Source organism: Mercenaria mercenaria, chromosome 14, assembly GCF_021730395.1.
Source record: "Mercenaria mercenaria strain notata chromosome 14, MADL_Memer_1, whole genome shotgun sequence".
In the NCBI taxonomy this organism is placed as follows: domain Eukaryota; kingdom Metazoa; phylum Mollusca; class Bivalvia; order Venerida; family Veneridae; genus Mercenaria; species Mercenaria mercenaria.
In genome coordinates this window covers 9,861,168-9,887,057 of record NC_069374.1, presented here as the reverse complement: position 1 = coordinate 9,887,057, position 25,890 = coordinate 9,861,168, and the positions used below count along the sequence as shown (strand labels likewise).

Below are 25,890 nucleotides of genomic sequence, written 5' to 3'. Positions count from 1 at the left end.
AACATGAAACAAATAGTATCAAGTCGAGCCTCAAAAGTCCAATTAATTTGGCAACCACCACATACAGTTACAATGACAGTTATTTGGGATGAACTCAAATTATTCATCGAGATGGATTGTTTAAATAACAAGCGTAAGTTGCCTTCTAATTTTATTTTCTGGTAAAGTTTCATTTTTCTTCTAGCTCTGCATATGTCTTCAGCTATTTTTCTACAACTTGATAAATCATACTCGCGGTCGCCAAAGATGTTGTGATACTATTTAGGATATTAGTAGAAATATCGTTGCCGTCGCGTTTTATTTCACTAAATCTTTATCGTCGCGTTTTAATCTTTGCCGTCGCGTTTTATTTCACTAAATCTTTGCTGTCGCGTTTCATTTCATCAAAATCATCCCAAGTGATAAAGAGAAAACAAACTTCATCGTCATATTGATCCTCATGCTCCTTTGATTAATCCTCATCGTCGTCATTGTCATCATCGTCGTCGTCGGCATCGTTTCAATATTCCATCCTCAGCAAGTCTCGAAAATAACTGAATTTAAAGCCCAGTACGGACATTAATTACACAAAATATTGACGATTTTAGATTAAGATAGTTCTGCATATTTATAACTCCGGGAGTAAATAGAGAATAAATTCTATTGGGTATACGGAAACGAGAACTATTTGTAATAATTGATAAGACCGACAACGCCTCTATGTTTCTTAAGATTAAGAACTTTCTGACCCCCGAAGAAATACTTAGTTAGGTCGTAATATATGCTTGATATCAACGGGTCTCTTTAATCATGGGCGTCTATTCAAAATAAGCACAAAGTCTTATACATTCTATTTAATCAAAAGAAAAACAATTTGCTCAATTTACAACTGGTAAGTTTCATCTAAATCTAGTTGACTTCTTAGTTTTCCTATACGCGAAAATGACCTAAACGTTGTGGTTTTCCCATAAACTCCAATTTTGAAAATTTGATAGAATAAATATTTATTTCTAATAGATATTTATTACTAAAGAATATCTATCTAACGACCGATCCGCCCATCCATCCATCCATCCACCCACCCATCCATACAATCTTCACCCAACACATTGTTCTATCATCTACTACTGGACGGACTGACTGATGACGAACGACGGACGTTTCACCGATCTCAATAGCTCACCATGAGCACTTCGTGCTCAGGTGAGCTAAAAAGTAGCTGTCCCTAATGAACATGATGTGCACACTTAATTGGTACTTCTGCACATATTGATCACAAAGCGGCACATCTTCAGAAAATTATTTATAAAAAAAAGTTCCTATAAATCTGCACATGTGTTTTACATAAAAGCCGTCTAACACGAGGTCGCAGGGCGAAAAGGCGAAATTTAAGCACTGCAATGGCGGGGGCGAGGTGCGAAAACTCGCTAGTTGTCGGGGCGCGGGGCGAAATATCGAGATTTAGTATCTAAGATGGCGAGGGTGCGGAGTGAAAACACGATAAATAGCGTTCTTCAAACGTCGAGTTTTCACACCGCCCCCCGCCATTAAAGTAACTAAATGTCGACTTTTCGCCCCGCGACCCCGCTATTTATCGTGTTTTCGCTCCGAGTCCCCAATGAATAGCGAGTTTTCGCCCCGCGCCCCCGCCGTTTTAACTTGTTAATTCTCGTGTTTTCGCTCGGCGGGGTCGCGGGACGAAAACGCGAAATGGCAGAAATCAGCCAACATAACTTACAGACAATGTCAATACTATATTGAAGCTTACAACAATTACGTGAAAATTCAATATCGCCCATAAAATCCGTCCATGCACGAATAAAAGAAAATTTACAATACACTGAAATTAGCCCCTGAAAAGAATATGATAACACCTTAATGATAATTCTTTTGTGTGTTTTCTTCAAATTAGAATTGCATATACAGCTATATGTTTTTAATAAAATCTGGTTTTTCTGGTTTTGTTTGTTTAAATATAACTCAATAAGCGACCAAAAGGCGTAAAATTTATTCTTTAAATTTTTGTTACTGGTATTTTCTTTATCCAAAGCCTTTATTTATGCTACTGCAACATATTTTCTATTGATTCGGTGGTTTTAAGCTGCAAATACAGAATTTGTTTTCCTAAGATGTGTGATAGAATTTTGATTGTGTATTTAGAATAACTGAAACTGTTAAATTGGACAGCAGATAAAGAATTTGTTTTCTTAAGATGTGTGATAGAATTTTGATTGTGTATTTAGAATAACTGAAACTGTTAAACTTGACAGCAGATAAAGAAAACCTTTAAGAAATATTAAAAAGGGAGAGCGTCGAAAGGATACAAATTAGTAATGATGGCATCAGCTGGTCACAGGGCCAATGCGGCAACACGTATGTATAAACCATGTTGTTGATTTTAGCAATGTACTGTAAACTAACGTAAATTACATTTCCCAAAAGCAATTTACAAAGATACAGTTTAAAATACTAGTACTTGTCTAATCAGCCCCAGCCAATAATTGTTGTTGATCGTTACATTTCATAATGAACATTAGCCGTATGTGGCAATTCGATGGGCAACATAAACAAGCGTAAAATACACCTTTCATATTTCATTTATTTTTCCAAAAAAAAAAAAATAAATCTTTTTCACGTTTGTTTAGTCGTCTACATTCAGTTGCAGTAGTCGGGTCTAATGAATAAGTGCTTTATTTTACGACTGAGTTGGTGACGTGAAATAACGTAAAATACATTTCTCATTTACAATTTCAGTTTGTTTTGTCATTTGTATTGTTTCGTGCACTTGTTAACAGAGAAGAATTATTTTAAATGGTTAAAGTATATGTCGTATAGGCCTAACTATAGTAAAGGAACCAGCGTGTGAGCCATCTGGGTAATCGCGTAATGGCGGACAGGTTTCTGAACACTAATTTTTCACTTGGCATGGCCACAGAGGTCTAAGTTAAAGCTGTTTTCTGTTTAAATTTTATTGTGGATGCATTTTTGACATTTTGGTAGAAAAAATGGGAGAGGAGAATGTGTTTGGTGAAGTGAAACTCAATTTTGGTATGAGTAGTACTTACAGGTCACAGCAGTGTGATTTTGATGTGATTTTACAGTAAGCAAATGTGACAAGAGAAATTTCTCTTAGAAGGTAATGACCCCTACTTTTCTTTTCATTTTATATCAGTTTTATCATAATTCTTTAAAATGTCTTTAGGGTTGTTCTCTAAATGGGTCTAGCTATGTTTAGTAGCTCTTTAAAATGTCAGTTTTATATAGAATATATAGGGAATACTATTTAGTGTAGTGTGACCTATAAACGCTTCCTTTGCTCAGATGGTGACGTAATTTGACGTAAATCACATTTTGCTGATGAAGCCAACAATTTATCTTGTTTTATCAACATGTTTTAGGAAATCGCTGTCCATAAGTTAATTTTAATTGCAGCAGTTGACTCTTAACGTCTTATAAATGATTGCTATTCAACTGTATCGTCAAGTTTGTTGTTTCAGGCGCCATCTTGGTTGCCATGTTGCATACTCTCTTACATTTTGCGGAATTTTATAACTTCAAATATAGAAAAAAAAGTCCTACATTTAAAAGTAAATGTAAACGCGCTCTCGGATTCTGTTAAATACAATACATTTTTATGTGTAAACGAGCGGTCAAGAGGTGAATACAAATGCCAATGGCAAGGCCATGCATATATTTGTTTAACACGCTCTGTAGAGTGAAAATAAAGAAGAAATATTATTTATTATTATATCATGTGCATGACTGTACGCAAATCAACACTTCAACACTTCAGTTCGTCGTGCAAATGTCGTCTGTTTATATCTTACTTTTTTTTAAAGTATATAAATTTACAAGTTATTATACACAATTATTACAATACTTTTTGTTGTCAAAATTGTAAGTTTGTTGTGTTAGCTTGGAATTAGCGGATACCTTCAATGGATTTAGGTAGGTATCTTTTTCTTATATAATACTAAACGTCGCCTTTTAAAAGATTACTCAAGTTAAGCATCTATTGTGTGTACATTTAAATGTGTCCAGTACATTTTAGCGTGCACTTGCGAATTTATCTATTACCCTTACTAATTCCGCATATGTTTCTTTGTAGAGACAAGTTGTAAATTGTCAAATAAAAACAATACAACTCTGTTAAAAAGACATACCAGTTAAAATATATCTTTTGCTTACATGCCACTATCAAGTGTTTATAGAAAGGACCGTATTAATGAAAAAAAGAGATTTCTAAAGAACTCGATTCTCTCCCGTTTTAGTTGTTGTATTGAATTAATACGGAATAACATTGGATCTCTTACTTTGTATGAAAGTTACGAGTTCAACTTTATCAAATATGACCAATCAAACTTTTACGGGTGTCTTTGTAACTAATAGCTCCGGAAAAGGTATGTTACTATTTTTAGAATTTCTTGAGTAAATATAGCTTCTTTGCTCTTCAGGACAATTGAAGGTATATTAGAGGCAAATTTAATATTTAAAAACATGAGCATTGACTTCATATAGTTTATGTAAACATAAAATTAACATGCTATGTGTATTTACAGTCAATGCATTAAGTTTAAAATAGTAAACACTGTATACAATGTATAGATTCACACAGTGTAAATGCAGGCCCGGATCCAGGGTCGGGCCGAGGGGACAATGCCAATTAACAAACAAACTACAGTATATGAGCCGTGCCATGGGAAAACCAACATAGTGGCTTTGCGACCAGCATGGATCCAGACCAGCCTGCGCATCCGCGCAGTCTGGTCAGGATCCATGCTGTTCGCTAACAGTTTCTCCAATTCCAATAGGCTTTAAAAGCGAACAGCATGGAGCCTGACCAGACTGCGCGGATGCGCAGGCTGGTCTGGATCCATGCTGGTCGCAAACCCACTATGTTGGTTTTCCCATGGCACGGCTCATATATTAGTGGAATAGTAGTTTAAGCATTAATTCTCTTATTTCAAAAGAAGAAACGTTTCTTGATTTCTTACAGAACTTGTTTTATGAAGTGTATTACACTGCGGAAATGAACCAGTTTAATATCTACAAATACGATATCATCGCAAAAAAAAAAACGCCACTAAAATTGGATATTTAAATCTAAACTATACGTCTGTTATATATATGACCAGAAGGGGGTTTAAATAGGGAAAATAAATAAACGGTATTTTAGATATCCTGTGGTGACCGGTAAACGATAAAAAATCTCTATCACTTTCTTCCACACGATTACAGACGAAATTATGATTAGAATATTTCACTTTCGGCAAAAATTGTAAAAATAACAATACATCTTTAGGTACATTTTTATGAGACGTTTTGTTAAAAGACGAAGGCAGAGGTTATAAAAATTGTTTCCAGAAGCTAAATGGGTCAAAATTGCATTTGAAATAAAGGGCAAAATCTAGGGGTATAATAAATGTTGCTTTATTTAGTCTACTTCTTCTCATGAATCGCTTCGGATGGACCATCACCAAAGTTGTTCTGTAGCATCATTGGAAGATCCTCTCTAAAATTCTCTCAAATGGTTTCGCTTGGCTAATTTTAGAGGCTAGACAAAACTAAAAAAATCATTAAACAAGTTTTTCCCATGAGCTGCTTGATGGAATGTCACCAAACTTGGCCTGTAAGTCCTCTCCTATATGTGTTCAAATAGTCCCGCTCAAGTGATGAAAATTTATGCTTGCATTAGCGATGGCTGCGGCAATGACCATGCGGACAATTTATTGTGATTATGGAGACCTATGTGGCGGAAACAAACAAAATACCAGAAAGTGTTCCATTCAATAATACCCGTCAAACTATATGCATCCTTGAAAAGCAGTTTGTCGCTACTAAAATTCGACCATTTTTGGACGCAACGCAACGTAAACAAGTTGAAACGAATAATACATGCATAAGCCCTGTTCACAAGTGCAGACTTTGTGCTAATGCAAAAGCTCAACTTTCTTCATGTGATTAAAATAAACCTCGTGTAAAACTTGCGTTGTTGTTGGGTGTATTTTTACGCCTTGATGAACCTGTTGCAAAATCAAAATTAAATTTTGCGTCTATGCTAATTCTGGTTTTTCATGTACATTTATTTGTAATATGAACCACAATCATCGAATAATAAACAAAACACCCAGCGCAAATTGTATGGATTTGTATGAAATTTCATTTTGGGATGGATTTGTTAACGTATCAGATTACAGAAAGAGCTTAACGTACGGAAAAAGAGAGAACATTGAAAGTTTTACAACTAAACATGTTGCTATGTTATTGTTTTAGTTTCCTTAATTGAAAAAAATATAATAGTGATAATTTTTAAGTCTATCTTCACATGCTGATAACAGTGATGTCAATGATATGGTTAATTAATTGAAATTATCTAAAAACATAAAATAAGTCAAAATTAATTTCATGAGACTGATAATGGGAGCAAATTTATTTGTACCAAGAACCCTTTACTTATGCATGGGAACAGGACAGTGGGTTTCACAGTCCCTGAACAACAAAAATGAGGTTACTGTAATATAAGTTTTAATAGATGTCCAACAACGCCGAAGGTTATTTATGGTGGAAAGTGCAAAAATGTCGTTTTAACGTAGACTGATTGATAAAGTCAGTCTCACGGTTACCGAAGCGTTTTCTAAAAGATGACAACAATATATCATTTAGACCTTGTTACACACTGTATCGTAATTCGGGCAGTACAGTTTTCGGTTACAATTGTAAAATAACAATAGGTACATTCTGATGAGACTATTTGATAAAAGATGCAAAAAATGGACAAATTGGCTTAGCAGGTGGGATGGATTCAAATGAATATAAGGGTTAATGTGAATAAAATTTCACGAAAGGAGTTTAAAATTCACTCTGAAAAGTTCAGACAGTGGGTTTAAGAACTAAACGCACAAAGTATAAGATAAATTAAACTGATGCAGACTTTGAATGATTAAACTTAAACTGTAATATTGGCACAAGTGTGATATTCTGTAATTAAAAAAGGAAACACCAAAGGGAAATTAAAACGCGTCGACAATAAAAATGTTAACGATGAGGAATGGAACAAACTGTGGAAAATCGTCGAAAAAAGTTCACAGATTTATCTCGGGTAAAGACTTTGTTTGCTTTTAAGGTCTAATCTTGCTTTTTTATTTTGAAGTTCAAAAAGTAACTACGCGTACTTTTAAAATTCTATGTCACGTGCTAAAGGGAGGCAACAAGAAATGATCAATCAACTCGATTGAAATTATCAAGTTACAAAAATGTGAGCAAATTAATGCAAACAATCAGAGATTCGAGTTTTTGTTCGTAGCTTTCTTTATATCAAGGCATACTGAGAAATTTTCCTCACTTATCAGGGGAAGGAAGTGTGGAAATACTACGATTAAGTCAGTTTCGCTGTTAGCGTTTTCTCCCCTTAGCACTTTGATAACTCTTATCTCAAACAGTGATCAAGTAACAAGACATCATCTCTTACATGCTTGATTGTCTATATACATTCAATTAATATAAATGAATAGCATTCTATATTCAGAATGTAAATGCTGTGACTAATGTTTTATGTTTTTCTTTAAACAAAATATTTTAACAATTTATTTTCTGTGCTTTGCACGAAACAATGGATACTTTTTCGCACCTAATACGCAAGTGTTTCATTAGGAATTTATTCGTTTTATAGATTTATAGATTTCTGATCTGAAATTTTAATCCAACAAAAGTATTTAAACTGTACGAGAGGAAAACATTTCAGTACAAGATAGTGATATGTTTTGTGATAGTATTTATTATCAGATCAAAAATCAGATTTTTTTTTTTGAATAATTGATGTATTCTTCAGACTGAATGACAAGCGGATAGATCTATCAAGTTTATCAAATCTATTCAATAATTTCATTGCACATCTTTTAATAATATCATGTATTGGTATTCAAACAAATCAAAGGCTATACCCTGTTTTAAATGTATGCATGCTATGATAAAACATAGAGTTCTTATGAAATTTGATAATATTGAATTAGGTACATTATATACAATATCTGCACATCTGTTTATAATGTATCATCTCCAACACCATTCCCCTTATTTTCAGAGTCCTTATCTTTGCATCATCTTAACACATACTTATCAATAAGCATCAGTAGCTTTGCGAAGTAACTTTTGTAGTGATTCCTAGTGATTTCAGTCTTGTTTTAAGTTCTTCTGTGGTCATTTCACTGGCGGGTTTTTCATTTTCTTTTTCAAATTGCTTTAAAACTTAATTACTGACAAACTTTATCTTATGGTCACACATTAGAATTTGCTGTTTTTAATGCTTTTTACGATGAAATATAAAATATAATTCCTTGTGCTTGTATTTGTATCTATAGTTATATTATTTTATGAATGTTTGCCCGGTCCTGAAGATTTTAAACGACATTTTGTAGAATGGTTTTAAGTACGTAGAAGAATGGTCACCATAGTATAGTTTTTCGTTGATAAATCATGATAAGTGTGACACGTTTTCCGTCTTTTACAGAAAAAAAAATAATAAAAAAAAAGTGTCAGACAGATGACTCGAACACACTACCCTGCGGTTAGTGGCAAAGCGCTTTGTCCGCATGATACATGATGGTATATAATTAGCATTTCAATAGTTATATCGTTGTTTAGGTTCGGACACCGAAAATTTATTTACGAAAACATACGGACTATTCACGAGTGCCAGGTCAATACCTACGGACAATACGTAATTATATAATATAGTTTAATTTGAGAATTATTTTCTTTCCTTGTTACTTATTATTTTTAATAAAGGGTAAAACATGAAAAAACTTCAAAAAAGTAATAAAACCTAAAATATTGGTCCAGATGAACACAGGTGGTAACTATTAGTTGTCGATTCTCCATTCATTATGAAACACATGTGCATCTGTCCACTGTTAATTACATTTAATTAAGAGATAAACATCGTTGTGGCGTAAAACGGCACGCACTAGAAAACTGCTATCAATTTTGTAATCTCATATTAATTCTTTGAAAGGCATTTAAGTTTAGTATTATATTGTCAAAAATTATAGCCATTTAGATCTCGAAAAATGTAGGAACATTTCAACTCTTTCTTTGCGAGATATTTTTACAATTGGTTATTCCATTTAATTATTGGAACATTTTACAAGGTGCGTATAAAAAAAACCCTACAAATCATAGCCAATATCTTGTCAATTTTCTTTTAATTCTAATTCACTGATACAATCCGCTACTTTGACATAAATCACGCATTTAAATTCAAATACTTATGTCATACATCGGCACGTATCACGATGTTATACCTTTCAGTCATACATGCTGTGATTCGGATGGCAACATACGTGTCCCTTTAAAATATAATTAACATAATTTAATTTCTGCCTACACTGATTTAAGGCATATGACCATAAAATTTGTAATGCTAATATTTTGTCAATACAATATACGCTGTCTCGTGCCACGATGATATACATGTATACAAGAAACAGGATGCTACCTGACCAAAATGACACTTTAAATTTAAATTTAATAAATAATTTAATTAAATAAAATTTAAATAAACTAATTTACTGAAACACCCAGTCATTTTGTCAAAATAAGTCATAATAAATATATTGTATTATTATTTTGGTTATTACTGTAATGCAACTACAGAGCTGCTTTTTTTCGAATTTTTAAAAACATATATCAGTATTTTCAAAGGAAAATGCTACGAAAACTTTAAAAAGAAAAAAACTTTTAAAAGAACATTTATCAGACGGAACGCAACTTAAAAATTATGCTAAACTCTGTTAATAATTATACAATCATGTACGGCTCTATCTTATCGTAAAACTAGGCACGTTTTTGTCAATATACAGAAAGCGTTGAAACTCTGTTTTTAAACTAATTTAGAAGCAAGAAAGAAAGAAATTATTTTATAATAAAATATATGTCTAGAATGTGCATGGCGGGAACTTTCCAAATATATCAGGGATGGAAATTTAACTTTAATATTTCCATCAAAAATAATCAGTAAAAACAGGGTTATCGTGTAATTCTGCCAAACATATATATGGAGTGTATTGAATTTGAGAGACTTTTTTCAAACGAATTTAGAAGCAACCAAATCTTGACTTATTTTGAAGAAAAATATACCATCGTAAAGGTATTGAATTGTTTTTTAAGGATATATCAGGGATGGTATAATAGAATAAATAGAAATGTGTAATTTATGACATTTTCTTTGGTGAATGTATCATTTTCCTATATAAATCAATGTAAGTTTAGGAATAGGATTTATCAGTTGCGCTGTCTGGTGGCTTATCAGAATATGTGCCGTAGATGTACTGATAAGATCGCCAAAGAGGAGAATTGTTCAACATGGTTACAAACTTTCATTAAGTTAATTAAGATGACATATTATATATGCCATTTACACCCGTCTTAAACATGTTTCGGTTATTTCATGTAGTCTTAAATTGTACCTTTGACTGGTCTGTTTCCGAAATGTAATGTTGTAGGGCCAGCATGAACCAGTCTATTTCGATGGCGGGACATCTAACCATGGATTGGAACAGTTTATGAATAGATGTACAAAAAATATATCACAGGCATGTCAGATTGCTTAATACCAATCTAGGGGTATAATAACAATTGATGACTCTCTCCAAACTAATTATTTGAAAATAATTGCTTTTTGACCGTTAAATTTCCTGATAAAAATAACACAAATAAAACAATTTTGATATTAATTACCCATGTACTGGTTTCAGTAATGTGCACGTACCTTAGCATGAAAATCATAAAGATACGTGTCGTCCGGCTACAAAATTTATTCAAAAGTTTTTTTGTCAGCGAAACTGAGAAGCTTGTTTCATATCAATCATATTCAATCTTATATAGGACATTTTAAATGTATCGATTAATGAATGATACACTAGACCAAGCGTAATGTAAAAAGCATTTCTGATAAATAACCGTAGGCACGGCTCCATCAACCAAAACGAGTCTTATACACCAAGGAGGGGGAAAATATCTTTATAAAATCGTTCAAACTTAACATAAACGTTCATAAAGCAATAATTATACGGACGCCTATCTGTACCAATGAACAGAAAGTGTCAGTTTCATGCTATACTATACACCAACGGTATATGATGAGAACCATGGTCAAGAGCGGGAAGATATATATACTAGCTAATATTAACTTAAACACTTAGTATCAGTTAATATCTTCCACCGTGCACCGGCCACAATTTTATGGTAGCTGATGTCTGCCATTTCGCGTTTTCGCCCCGCGACCCAGCCGAGCGAAAACACGAGAATTAACAAGTTAAAATGGCAGGGGCGTGGGGCAAAAACTCGCTTTTTAGCGGGGCGCGGAGCGAAAACACTACAATTAGCGGGGGCGCGGGGCGAGATTTAGTAACTGGTATGTCGGGGTCGCGGGGCGAAAACGCGAAATGACAGAAATCAACCACCATACAATTTAGCAGTTTTTCTTCAGCATATTTTATTCCTTCGTCAACGTTATTAGAAAACAAGATTTTTTTTTTTTTTAATGATCGGCGAATTGTAATAAGACAAGTTTATGAGGTTTTCATATCATTTGTGTTATTCTATCATCTGTCTAACATTTTTCAAATAGCAAAACTAAACACCACACTTTAACAATTTGAATTGTTCTCTAGGTTTCGTAGGGGTGCAATTTTGTCGACGGTTAATTACAGCAGTGGCTTTAATCGATCGGCTAATCACACCCTTATTCATGCGATACGCAGAACGTATTCAGCTTTTTGTGTAAACTGATTATTATGGTATTTGTTTTTATTATATTTATTAAACTTACTTATCAATTTTTGGAAAAATATCAATATTCTTCTAAATATACTGAGCGAAACTTAACAGCGTCATTAAGGACAAAGGCTTCATCTGTCATTTCACTCAGCGTTGCACAATCAGCAGGGTGGGGAAAAAAGACACCCATTTAATCAGGCAGAGTGTTGCGTAAATCTTTCATTTTGATAAATTATCTATGATGCGTTATCAGGTAGTCCGATTTGCAAACTTCAGTGGCATGGGTCAGCCCAGGTCACGAACTCGTTCTTAGACGGCGTTCGCCGAAAAACTTGCACAATTTTTTATTCAGACGACAGTATATGCCTAGCGTCGTAAATGTTTATATGCGACATGAATGTGCAATGCATTTCTTTTTCATTAAATAAACCCACATTCAGAATAATTTTTAAGACGACTTTCATTCATCATTTTGAGTTTTATTGTATAACTGTGAAAACAACACATCCTGTTTTTGTTTATTTACGTTTCGCTTACATGTGCACACGACTATGTCTTCTGAACCGGAAGTTGACTATGAGAGCTAGTGCAACATGTATAAAGTCATCTTGTTGATTTGGTGCCAATGGGTGTGGAGTGCAACTTGCAAACCAAAATTGCCAGCTCGTGTTTAAACAAAAAAAAATCATTCTAATAATTTATATACTTTAAATTTAGTTGTACCATACGTCTTTGCTTTTCAATGGCTTGCGGAAGGTCAGCGGTTCTACCCAGGTGCCCGCTCGTGACGAAATAATGCACGGAGGGACATTCGGACATTCGGGGTCTTCCTCCATCGTCAAAGCTAGAAAGTCGCCATATGACCTATAATTGTGTCGGTGCAACAAAATGAAAATATACTTACTTTTAAAACTGAATGCTCACTTTCTTTGAAAGCATTCAGTTCAGACAGGCCTAACGTTGGTAACTGAAACTGATGGGGCGGCTAGAATAGCCCTGTGTCCGTTAGTTACATGATGTTCATATATTTTATATACGTATATATTTTTAAGTTTGCAGCAGAAAATGTTTATCTTTTCAATTGTTTAGGGGATGGAAGCGGCGGTTTCTTGCGGAGCAAAAAACGGGGAAAGATGAAGGGCGGTATGAGTGGTATGGTGTCGGCCATGATTCCAGGGGCCAAGGTCGACACTAAAGGCCGGGTCATGGTAAACGTTGCTACGTCAAAGGAAACACTCATTTTTAATATTGGAGGTGTGAGGTTCGAAACTTACAAGTGAGTAAATTGAGGCATATTTTAGCTTATTGGCTGTAGACCTTTCGTATTTATTTTGGTTTTTAAAACTGATGCTGGAGGAGCGGGCATGGCAAATTAACGCTTGGTAAATCTTAAGCAATTAAATCAATTATTCTGCAATGACAACTGGGACCATGGAATAACCTGTATCAGACGACCAGATGACCAGACGACCAGAGCCATATACCGACAACAAGACCCATGTGTTAGGACGACCCTGCTACACGTTAGGGCGACCTGGAGTACACGTTAGGACGACCAGGGCGGTATATGGATGACCCGAATCATATATTATGTCAACCCGTAAAGTATATGAACGTCCTGCACCATACGTTTAGACGTCCAGGGCAGTATATGGCAGTATATGGACGACCTTGACATTATATGGACGATCCAGACAGTATGGACGGCCCGCATCATACGTTTAGACTACCCAGTCATTTTATATAAACGACACAGACAGAATATGGACGACATTGGCGATAAATTTGGACTATCAGAACATTTTACGGACGATCTAAACTACGCTTTAGGACGACCCGGACAGTATATGTGTTACTCGAACTACGCCTTTGGACGACCCGGACAGTATCTGTGCTACTCGAACTACGCGATTGGATGACCTGGACAGTATAATATTATGTGCTACTCGAACTACGCGTTAGGATGACCCGGACAGTATATGTGCTACTCGAACTACGCCTTTGGACGACCCGGACAGTATATGTGCTACTCGAACTACGCGTTAGGACGACCCGGACAGTATATGTGCTACTCGAATTTCGCGTTAGGACGACCCGGACAGTATATGTGCTACTTGAACTACACCTTTGGACTACCCGGACAGTATATGTGCTACTCGAACTACGCCTTTGGACGACCCGGACAGTTTATGTGCTACTCGAACTACTCCGACCAGGACAGTATATGTGCTACCCGAACTGCGCCTTTGGACGACCCGGACAGTATATGTGCTACTCGAACTGCGCCTTTGGATGACTCGACAGTAGCTGTGCTACTCGAACTACCCGTTTGGAAGACCGATACATTACATTGACGATAAGGACAGTATATGGAGGATCTGGAAAGAACGCATGGACCACACTTTATACATGGACGGCCCGAACAATACTAATACGGTCTGTATATAGACGAACCATATAGTATATGGTCGAACTGGACTATACATTTGGACGAGCTGGACAGTATTTGGACCACTCGAACAATACGATAGCGCGACCCGGACGATGTATGGACGAATCAGACAACATGTGAGTCATACAGACCACACTATAGTGCTACTCGGACAGTATATGGACGATACTGACCACATGTTAGTGCGACTCGAACAGTATATGGACGACGTGAACATACGTTTAGGCGATCCGGGAAGTACTATGGACGGCTTGGACCATACGTCAAGACTACTTGTGCAACATATCGACAACCCAAGCTTTACGTTAGGACTACCAGGACTGTAGGTTGGAACGACGCGGACAGACTACACATAAGGACGATCCGTGTCGTGTCTTTAAAAATGTCTGGATAACATTTTAAACAAAATATATGTTTTACCATTGCGATATTTTCGTGGAGGAACGAATACAATGGGGGGGGGGGGGTTCTAAAAAAATATTAATTGATAAAATATCACCTGTAAAGTCGAGCACAATACGAAGGACAGGCAGTTATTATTCTGTCCATATGTCAAACTTTCTCGTCCGACAGGGTATAACTTGCAGACAGCGAAATAGTCCCAAGTCGATGAGATTATATATGTACTATAACAAGCAGGCGATATATAATTTTATTTTCAGTTTTTGAATATATAAAGAATTTTGTTAACCCTTACCCTGCTAAATTTCTATAATGGACTGGTCCATCTTACAATTTGAACAGTACCACTTATTATTCAAAGGGGTTTTCACTGAAAATTTACTGACTGAATAGCGAACAGTGCAGACCATGATCAGACTGCACGGATGTGCAGGCTGATCTTGGTCTGCACTGGTCGCAAAGGCAGAATCATCTGCCGCCAGCATGCTAAGGGTTAATATCGGCCTGAGATGATTTTTCTGTTGAATTTTATGCTTGCCATTTCATTATATAACGCTTTTTGTTTATTACATCACGTAGACAATTTATTCTAGTAGGCGGATTATAAATTACAGTTTGTGGAAACTTTAATCAATTTTCCCCCATAATGTACTTCAAACATTTTATTATAAACAGTGTACTACGATGGTAAAGCTGCCACATTTAATAAAGAATGCACAAAATGCAATAAATAATATTAAGGATATATACGATGTGATAAAGATAACAAATGGTATAGTAAGCTGTTTGCATCATATAAATACAGCGGAAGTCATAAATATTCATGAGGTTCAATATGCTAAAGTAAAGCCCGTATATCCACCATAAAATATTATATACTTCTTAGGCATAAATTTAAACCTATTTGACCCCAGCCACCCCACCCCTCACACAATGGCTCCGCCCCTCACAAAATAGCTCATATATTTGTCATTGCAATTATTTGCAAAAAGTTGCAAGTAGGCAAATATAGTTTAAATATATCTTTTACAAGACTTCGGTATATGGGCCAATAAAGGGTCTCCACTCATCATCCTAGGTGGTTAATCAGATTCTGATCAGGAATGGATTTGGTTGAAAATATAACAAATGATCACTTGAGCCGTGCTATGGGAAAACCAACATAGTGGCTTTGCGACCAGCATGGATACAGACCAGCCTGCGCATCCGCGCAGTCTGGTCAGGATCCACGCTGTTCGCTAACGGTTTCTCTAATTACAATAGACTTTGAAAGCGAACAACATGGATCCTGACCAGACTGCGCGGATGCGCAGGCTGGTCTGGGTCCATGCTGGTCGCAAAGCCACTATGTTGGTTTTCTCATGGCACGGCTCATTTACACTTGTGTATGTTCACTGACTACTTAATACATGTTGAACTTCCATTTAGATATTTCTTAAATTTAACTTTCCTGTTATGGTTGTGCAACAAAATATAGTTATTTTAGCATTTGTATAACTTAAATAAACATACTTTGCCTAAGAATTCACATGACTATTTTTAGCCCAAATTCGTTAGAAATGCAAGTTTGTAAAGTTCTTATTACCTCCCTTTACATGTCTTCGTTGCGCAACCACGATAGATTAGAAATAAATGAATACCGAAGCTACACACTGATTAAAAACTTGCAGGTTGGTTCAGATTGTTGAACTTTTCCATTATCTATCAAATACAAATGTAAATTTAGAAACTGTATTGAAATCGAAAGCCATAGTCCACTTTTTGAATACTTTCAAATTAAAGGGGAATAATAACCAATTTTCATACAAATGATAAAACATACATTTCTAATAGGGATCTAATTCAATGAAATGGGTCTTTTTGTTCTTTTTATCAGAATATACAAAAAAATGAAAATTGTGATAAAATGTTGCTCAGATGTGATGGTCCATCTTCACGAACGCCAAACATCTGAAACTGCAGGGTGTACATGACAGTCAGTACCAGAGCAAGTCTAAGCGTTGATTCGTCATACTTTATCAAAATAAAAGAAAGAAAGACAAATCTTAAAGAATTCTTTTCCACGGCGGACAAAAGACTTGTGGTCATATATAGACCTTTTAGTTGTAACAAATGGCGGCTGATTTTGCCTTTTGGTTTTTCCGACCCGCGACCCCCTCGAGCGAAACACTAGAATTACAAAATTAAGAAGTTTTAATTTGTTTGTCGATATAATAAGAGAGGACCTGAAGCGAAAATTCAAGATTCAAGAGATAAAGCAGTGAAGAAAGTGTTCTATATAAAGAGATGGCTAATTAGTGTCTTTCGCTCTGCGTGCCCTCTTAAACCTCAATTTGTGATCTGTATTATTGACATTTTGTAGATCAACGTTGTTCCGCCTTCCTAATAGTCCACTGGCCAATTCAAAGTTCTTGAAGGAACATTTCAGACCCGAGAAGAATGAGTATTTCTTTGACAGAGATCCGGATGTATTCAGGGTACGTATAAATACTGCTCTTACAAAATAATAATATCCATTTTCTGGTTAAATGATTTCTGGTTTTATGATTAAGTTTACACGTCATCATGATGTAAACCGGTTAGTGTTTGATCTCAGCGACACTGTTATCGTTAGATTTCACTTCCAGTTAATGGAAGAAGACATGTTCGTGGTTAACATGCGATATAGAGTCAGAATTAAATGACAGACCAGTCCAATTAAGAAATTTAGCAGGGTAAGGTTAAAGGTTAATGTGGAAGCCTCGTCCAACCGCTCATTCAAACAAATTTCTTCGGACGGGTTATGTTCAAGCTAACGGAATTTCACTGTTACAAGTCATCGTAAACATGGGAAAATGCAAACAATATGTACATTTTTGACATATCATATGAATGAAACTGGTTCTAATGAATTATTAAAAGCTTTACACAACTGTCGCTTTATAATCTACGTTCTAAAGTAGTCGTCGATGTGACAGTCTAGGGCACTACCTTACGAACTCGGCTGACAGCCGCTCGTTGGTGAGAAAAATTGGTAGTCTCACATGCACAATTTATGATGTGCAGCATTAAAATGCATATTTCAAGGGGGGTATTCGATCTACTCCTTACCACCGAAACAAAATGGCGGCCAAAACTGAAAATGTGAGTTTTTCTTACTTTTTATCTTTTTTAAGGATTTCTAGACCATTACACATGGCTATCAACCTGCTCCACTGTTTTTTCTATCTATCGGTACCTTTCACTTTGGAAACAGTGCTGTAATTTGTCTGGAATGCTGGTCATGGGATTTGAATCGATGGAAAATCCTCCGTTAAACACGGGATAAGGAATAGTGCGATTAGCAAAAATGGTCTTTTTTCCTAATTATTCAAACAGCTGTGAGCTATTTTTCTGATTAGAAGTAAAATTTCAATATATATTTCCTTCATGGTTAGTCTGGAGCCGATTAAAAGTCGCAATTTTAAATTACACAGTTTTTTGTCTGATGGTAAGGAACAGTGTACGAAAATAAGAGGATAAGGTGCAGCTCACTTCTTCAAGCGACTTTTTTCTTCGCTCTTTTCAGAGACAAGTAAAATTCTGTTAAAATAATATTTTGGTGATCATTTATAACTATCTCTTGTTCAATGTAGTAAGATTTAAAAGGTATCCGCCTGTCTATCAGACACGTGATGTACTGAAAGCCAAAAGTTTAGCAAGTATTTAATATAGTGTCCCTTGCCAACATTTAACTCAAGATCTGTAAATTTCTTTTTGGTATAGGATGGTTTACACTATGTGCTTTTACATTTGTGTTTTGACAAGTGGTGCTTATGCTTCTAATGTTTTTGGAGTTCCCATTATGTGTTAAATCATACATGTTAATTTCAGGGGTGAAAGCAGTATCATAAAATACGTTTATCAACACATCTATAGTTCCATAAGCTTTATAAATAAACGAATCTAAATCTTAATATTATGATTTGAAAACACTACTGCTAACATCTTTTTTTTATAAAAAGGACTACATCTTATTTTCCAGAAGCCTTTCTCCTAATGGTATATAATAATTCAAACATTTTAAAAGCTTTTTTTGGGGAAGTAATACACTCAAAATCACTAATTAGGCGCATATAGGTCGTAAAAAATCTGAAAAAAAAAAAGATTTTGAGGTATACAAGTGAGGTGCTTTCATTTCCAAAATAAAACATACCTAGATTAAACACACAAAAAAACCAACCATGAAAATTTTCTCTGAAGAAAGTTATGATACATTAAAAAACATCACCACTTTTTCCTTGAGGGTTTTCAAAATACATACGTGACTACACCAGTGTTTAAAAAACAAACTGTTTTCGGGAACAGTTGCGCGGTTGACATACTGTGTCGGTTTGTTTAGTAGAATGGCTGAAAATATACCAGCATTTTAGCTACATACTGATTATACAAACTGCATTTATTTTTCCGGCTTCGTATATCAAACTAACAAGATGAATTGAAATCAAATTTTATTTAAACATTCAGAGTGAACTAAACCAGATTTTTTATTTTTTTTCTATGTAATTTAAACGTAATACAAACAATAGTTTTGTCTGAAGGAAAAGTCCTGGAATATTTACAGTCATTCTAACAACTTTGAGAACATTCTATCATATTTTCATCATACATAACACAAAATCGATGAGTATGCTGAAGGTAACGTATGTACCAGTTAAGTAAATTATGCATATACAATGTACTTACCGATGCCACTTTTCGTTAATAAAATCTTTTATATGCCCTTTGAATATGTTTCGATAACATTAAATTTTGTATTACTGTTAATGGGCAATAGTGTATTCTCATTTGAATTCAATCATCTATGATACTGTCCTGAAATTTATGTACGTCCTAAATTTCTAGTATATTGGTCTAAAACTATAATAAAGAAAGTGTTTTAAGATGTTTAATCACTATCGAGGCAGTTATGCATATCATGTGAATTGCAGAAAAGAAGAATAAACAATATCGCGACAACAAATAGCTTTTTTTTCAAAGCAAATACATACGTTACTGCACAATTACACTGGCATGTAACCTCCTGCTGTACAAAAATATGAATCTGCGTTATGTAATCGTCAAAATTCTACGAAACGATATAAAATCCATCCTGTTCGAATGAATTGAAGCATTAAGATTGATGTAAATGAATTACATATCAAATGGAACTTGAATTACATTGTCAAATCAACTTTGGAGATAAATAATGGCACCCATTCAAAATTAAACATAATGCGAAAATACGTTTCTATCTATTCATATCCTGTATATTCCGAACATGATATTCAAATTATTTTATTACTACATTACGAATGCCACAAAAAAAGAAATGTTTTTTATTTGAAATTATACATACGTTACTATTGGTTACGTATGTATCACTTGTACACACTGTATCTTTGCTTTTATATACATTAATATATATGTAATGATTTCATTTGAAAATAATAAGCATATTCTATGTTTAAAAATTATTAGATATGAAAATTTATTACGGTGTGATATTATTCTCTTATCATATCTATAGCATACAATTCTCAAAACTGAATTTGTTTACAATGTGTACGTGATAAAAGGTTATCAAAACTAAAAGTTGGCGGCCTAAAAAGCTTAAACATGAAACCCTGCGTCACTGTTGACGTATGCTGACGTAGGAGTTAGTTTTAAATATTTCAGTAACGTATGTATCGATCACGTATGTATCATTTCTTCTTGATGCTCATAAAGAATATGCATAGACAGATATTTGTTGCCTAAAGGGTAATCAGCTATCAGATATGACAATGAACTCCGTCTTTAAGAGCATTAAAAAAATGAATTAAATTGTGATATTTCTACAATACGGTAACGGATGTATCAATCTGTTATATACTCTTTTGGGTAAGGTTTACCACGCTGATATGATATAAAATATAAGCCGAATTAACAGCATGAATGAGCAAGCATAATAGTTATATAATTTACGAACAGACGTGCGAATGTTTGTTCTACCCAGAAACATTATCATATTCTTTGGCATAACGTAAGTATCATTATGGTTGAGACATCATTTTAAATGATGACTGATACCAGAGAAGTCCGGAAAAATTTGTATCTATGTTTGATTATAAAATAACTTCCAAAGTTACTTCATGAAAATATGTGATTTCGTTGACTACTGATGAATTTTAACTAAAGAACGTTCATTAAACATAAAAATGAGCTAGCGACAGTAACGTATGTATTGTTTACGGTAGTTTGAAGCTTCATAAATTACTAACAGACAAAGGTAACAGTCAAAGATTCGGTGTAAAAATCAAACAAGCTTGGTGCTATATGACATGGAGACGAATTACTCTTCTATTGATTTGTGAATAAGATAGTAAACAGTAACATACACGTGCGCCTCACTAGTGATTTTGGGTGAATAATTCCTCTCGCATTTTTAAATGAAGACTGAATCCGACTCCCCTTAGTTATAGCCATGTTTATGAAAATGTTTACATTTTTCACTTTTTTCGTTCAGGCTGATAACGAGACATCCTACTTGGAAGTCTTTCAAGTGAAATTGGATTACCGTATGTTTTAGCATACAGAATAGAGGCATTGCCCTGTTCCGAATGCATGGTTTATATATTTCAAAAGCACGACAACCAAATACTTATGCGGAAATATCATTCATTTTACACATGGAAATGCACAGCAACTGAATAGTGCTACTAGTATTATACTACACGAATTACAGTAAGATGATCAGAGTTTCACTTAAATTTAAATATGCAAATGAGATTGTGAAATATAAAAAGCAACGGTTCTTTGCCGTCATGAATAATCATAAAAGTCTACCAAGAGACCTAACCGATTTGTAATTTCCAGAAGAATCGTTGTTGTTTATATTTCTTGAAAAGCTTCTGAAGTGGAAATCAAACTTTTGTAGTATATCTTCTGAAGACGAAATTGGTTGCTTTGTATATTTAACCAGTTGAAAAATCGGTAACATTTGCTCCCTACCTATTTAGCATTTGAATGGCCAAATATAGGTTCCTATAAAATGTTTGATTGGCCAAATATCTAGGTCAAAAGTGATATAAGACACCACGTAGAACGGAGAACAACAGTTGTGTTTAACCGACAATCACTGAAAAAGTCAAGTGTGCTTACCTACTGACATATCTTGTCTGGTAATAATTGTTCATTCGGGGATTATGTTACTGTTCTACTCCGGCCTCAATCCGACCCCTTCATTTATTACATGGTAGAGAAATGTCAACTGGTTATCTCAGAAACGATGAAAGAAAACTGTAAAAAGTTGAAAAAATTGCACTGCACCTTATCCTCTAATTTTCGCACACTGTTCCTTACCATCGGACAAAAATTGTGTTTTTTTGAAAATACGAACTGTGATCTGTACAAAACGAACAGTATTAGATAAGTATGTGGAAATATTCCTTCAAATCAGAAAAATAGCTTACAACCTGGGATATATTAGGTAAAAAAGACTATTTTTGCAAGTCGCACTATTCCTTATCCCGTGTTTAACGGAGGATTTTTCATCGATTCGAATCTCATGACCAGCATTCCAGACAAATTACAGTACTGTTTCCAAAGTGAAAGGTATCGGTTGATAGAGAAAACAGTGGAGCAGGTTGATAGACATGTGCTATTGTCTAGATATCCTTGAAAAAGGAAAAAAGTAAGAAAAACTCACATTTTCAGTTTTGGCCGCCATTTTGTTTCGGTGGTAAGGAGTAGATCGAATACCCCCCTTGTATTTATCAGTATCCATTGGCCACCTCTTTAGTTTTCTATTTCGAATGTTTTATTTTGCGATCTCCATTACCAGTACAATAAGAGCTAGGCTAAGCTAGCCGGGCGAGCCTGTATAAGGATTTTCCCCCCTCTGTCCTGGAGGCTTTCTCTGGTCAGATCGCCCTTTACTAGTAGAGGATGATTTTGGCGCCATGAATGGCTGCCTTAGCGCTCTGTGAACCGCTTTTGACCGTGTTTATCCTGAAAGGAGCGCTATATAAATCTGGTATAATATACAATGAAGTAACTTGTTTGATGTTCGGTTATCGTTTTTTTTTTGTTCAGGCTACACAAACACAATATACTAAGTACTTTGCTATAAGTGCGTATTAGTGATTTACTCTGTTGCATAATCGACTATATCATGTTTTCCAGGCTACACTGAACTACCTTCGTACAGGGGAACTCCACATACCGTCTTACATTTGTGGACCTGCGGCAAAGAATGAACTGGAATTTTGGGGAGTCAAACCGAATAAGATAGAAAAATGTTGCTGGACTAATTACAATGATTGGAACTCTACGCTTGAGGCCCTGAATCAGGTAAGATAAAATGAACATTTGAAGGTAAGATACGTGTATATTAATTTACGCAATTATTATTTCCTTTACATGATTCCGTTTTCAAATACTTATGAACAAGAAGATATGCACGATTTTTTATTGTTGTTTTTGCTGTTCTTCGGGGTATTTAAGGCACAACGATACAATCTTAGGCCACTCGGCGACATTAAAGTTTTTTATTATGGAAGAATGTCCAGTTTTCTCTTCGAGTATCATTTTAGACACCGGGCACGGGTGGTCACCTTCCTCACGTGAAAGAATACCACACTCCAAACCGGGGAAGTTTCTCGCCCACAGCGGTGACAAGCAAGTGATTCTTAGTCAGCGATCTTAACCATTCAGCCACGGGGACACCATTAATATTCTGTTACACTGGTCATACAGTATCATTCATATGCTGTGGTAGTGAGATAAAATTTCTCTATTAAAAATTGTTAGGTTTCTTTATACCTAACTCCCGCAGCTTACCAGTGCTCAAATATAAATTTTAAATTGTATCACTTTTATATACTCTCACAGTTCATTTACTGTGTAGTTTAAAGCGGTAATGATCAAACCAGAACTGGAATGTATCATATAAAACCCTGCTAAAGTACCTAATAAATGGCAACTTTTTGTTTCAACTCCGGTTTTTGACTGATTGGCTAAATTGTAATATACTAGTAAACATGGTCTGAGAGCAAAACTAGTTCATCACACATCTACTTACGTCAATAAAAATACCTCAGACTTAGGTACCAATTTCAGGGTACATATAATATCTAATTGTAAAAATGGAAATTTGTGTAAAAAAAACTACTCTTTTGAAACACAATATACTAAAAAAAACTTTGAATATCATGTTGACATACAGTAATTGTTGTCTTTTCAGTTAGAACATGACCGGAAGGGTTCCTTACTCACAGTTGAAGTTGATAAAAACAAGACGAAAACATGGTGGAACACGCACCAACCAAAGATCTGGAACTTTCTTAACAACCCCGACGTTTCATTCCTAGCCAAACTGTTTGGATTTCTGTCGCTGTTCTTTGTGGTTCTTTCTATATTTTCATTTGTTGCCGGAACCACGTCATCCTTTAAGAATTATGGAATAACTCCATCTGTCGGAAATTTCTCGAACGAGATCGCCAATGAGGTCATCAATGCAACCACTCCCGACACCATTACCGGAAGTACGGAATCTCTTTCCGAAAGTACCGAATCTACTTCTGGGAATGCATCTAAATTCAAACATCCGTCTCTGCATATCATAGACATAGTGTGCCTTGTGTTTTTCACCGCTGAGTATATTGTCCGACTCGTGTTTGCGCCCAAGAAGCTAAAATTCGTCACATCTCTGATGGGGGTGATTGACCTGATAGCAATTCTTCCGGACTACATCGAAATGATTGTTTATGCCGCTGACCCAGATATCAACAGTAACTCGAGTATCGTGGAATTCATAACAATTTTTCGAATTGTACGTGTTTTGAGAATATTCCGACTTATCAAACACGTGCCCGGATTATGGATCCTCGTGTACACGTTAAAAGCTAGTATAGGCGAGCTCGTGCTCCTCACGTGCTTCATGTCTGTTGGAATCCTTGTGTTCTCTTCATTGATATATTTTGTAGAAGCACGTGCTGACTTTGAAAGTATTCCCGATGCTTTCTGGTGGGCCCTCATTACCATGACGACTGTAGGTTACGGTGATATGTACCCAAAAACCACCCTCGGAAAAATGGTTGGTTCCATCTGCGCCATGTCCGGTCTGCTTATGATCGGATTTTCTGTTCCCGCGCTGGTCAACAATTTCATGCTTTATTATAAGCACGTGCAATTTGCTCTTCAGGCTGAGAAAGAAAAGTCGGCAACGAAAGATGAAAAAGAAAACACCGGAAATTCCTCGCGCAGTAATTCCTCTTCGGAAGAAGAAATAGTTCCAAGAAAGGATACTTTTACAGACGACAACGACAACAAACAAGAATGCGTTCCCCTGGTAACTATTCACGTCGAAGATGAAAACGGGAAGACATTAAGTCAAAGCAATGATGACATTTAAGAAATAGTAGACGTACGTGCCCGTTACTGACCTTGACCTTAATGTAGGATTACCAACACAAGTTCTTGTAACTCTGATAATCAACGACTTGCCAAACGGCAGTGTGAATAATTTCATAAATTTATATACTTTTATTTAAAGAGGCTTTTAGTTTGGTCGATTCATTTACATATTGCGGCTGTCAACGTCGCGTGTCTCGGCTTGTTTACCTAGAAATATGAATAGCGCGGAACAATATACACAGACTATTTTGTCCGACTGAACATGAGCAATGATAGGCCTAATCAAAATATTTTGAGAGTAGGCCCTATGCTGTTTCTTTTTAGTCTGGGTTATGCCTTACGTGTCATTAATTGCCTTTTCCTTTGAGTACATTTTCACGTGAGCAGGGAAACTATGGTATGTTGTGACATTTTTGTAGTTTCGTATGACCTTGTTACATCAATCTGGCTTGAAACCCATTGTTGTTGTTGTTATTATTATTTTCGTTTTGAATTACTCTCTTTCTAATTTCAGAACCACTGGCACCAGATCAGAAAGAAAATGCCTCCGTACGTGTTACACCCTACCCCTAGGTATTCTATAAGAACCATGGTCATGAACGGGAAAATATACTAACCCATTTCGTATTTCATACCTAAAACACACAGGTCAGTAAATGTGTACTACTGATATTAAACAAGCGATAATTTATCTTCAATCGTGCACCAGTCACCTTGTCTCAATATTCCATATTGCAGAGATGCTCCGTATATTTTATGCTTATGTCAACGTTACAGAAAAAACTTGCGTGAACTTCCCTAATGAACATCCGGTCTAGAGGTCACGACTGTGTGCACATGTTAAGCGAAATGTAAACAAACAAAAACAGAATGCAATATATTCACAG

General features: G+C 35.3%; 1 protein-coding gene across 4 annotated transcripts; it reads left to right on the top strand.

Moving 5' to 3' along the window:
- LOC123526353 (potassium voltage-gated channel subfamily C member 3-like) lies at window positions 1-25,462 on the top strand. 4 transcript variants are annotated; one of them, XM_053522923.1, is made up of 5 exons: window positions 1-133; window positions 12,844-13,030; window positions 16,971-17,085; window positions 22,772-22,939; window positions 23,832-25,462. In XM_053522923.1, exons 1-5 carry the CDS (start codon window positions 4-6, stop codon window positions 24,999-25,001), a joined length of 1,770 nt encoding a protein of 589 aa, XP_053378898.1. In that variant the 5' UTR covers window positions 1-3; the 3' UTR covers window positions 25,002-25,462. The 4 variants fall into 4 exon arrangements, with proteins under 4 accessions (XP_053378898.1, XP_053378900.1, XP_045161411.2 ...); XM_053522925.1 differs by lacking the exon at window positions 1-133 and adding an exon at window positions 2,246-2,352; XM_045305476.2 differs by lacking the exon at window positions 1-133 and adding an exon at window positions 3,794-3,927.
- Window positions 25,463-25,890: the final 428 nt, after the last annotated feature.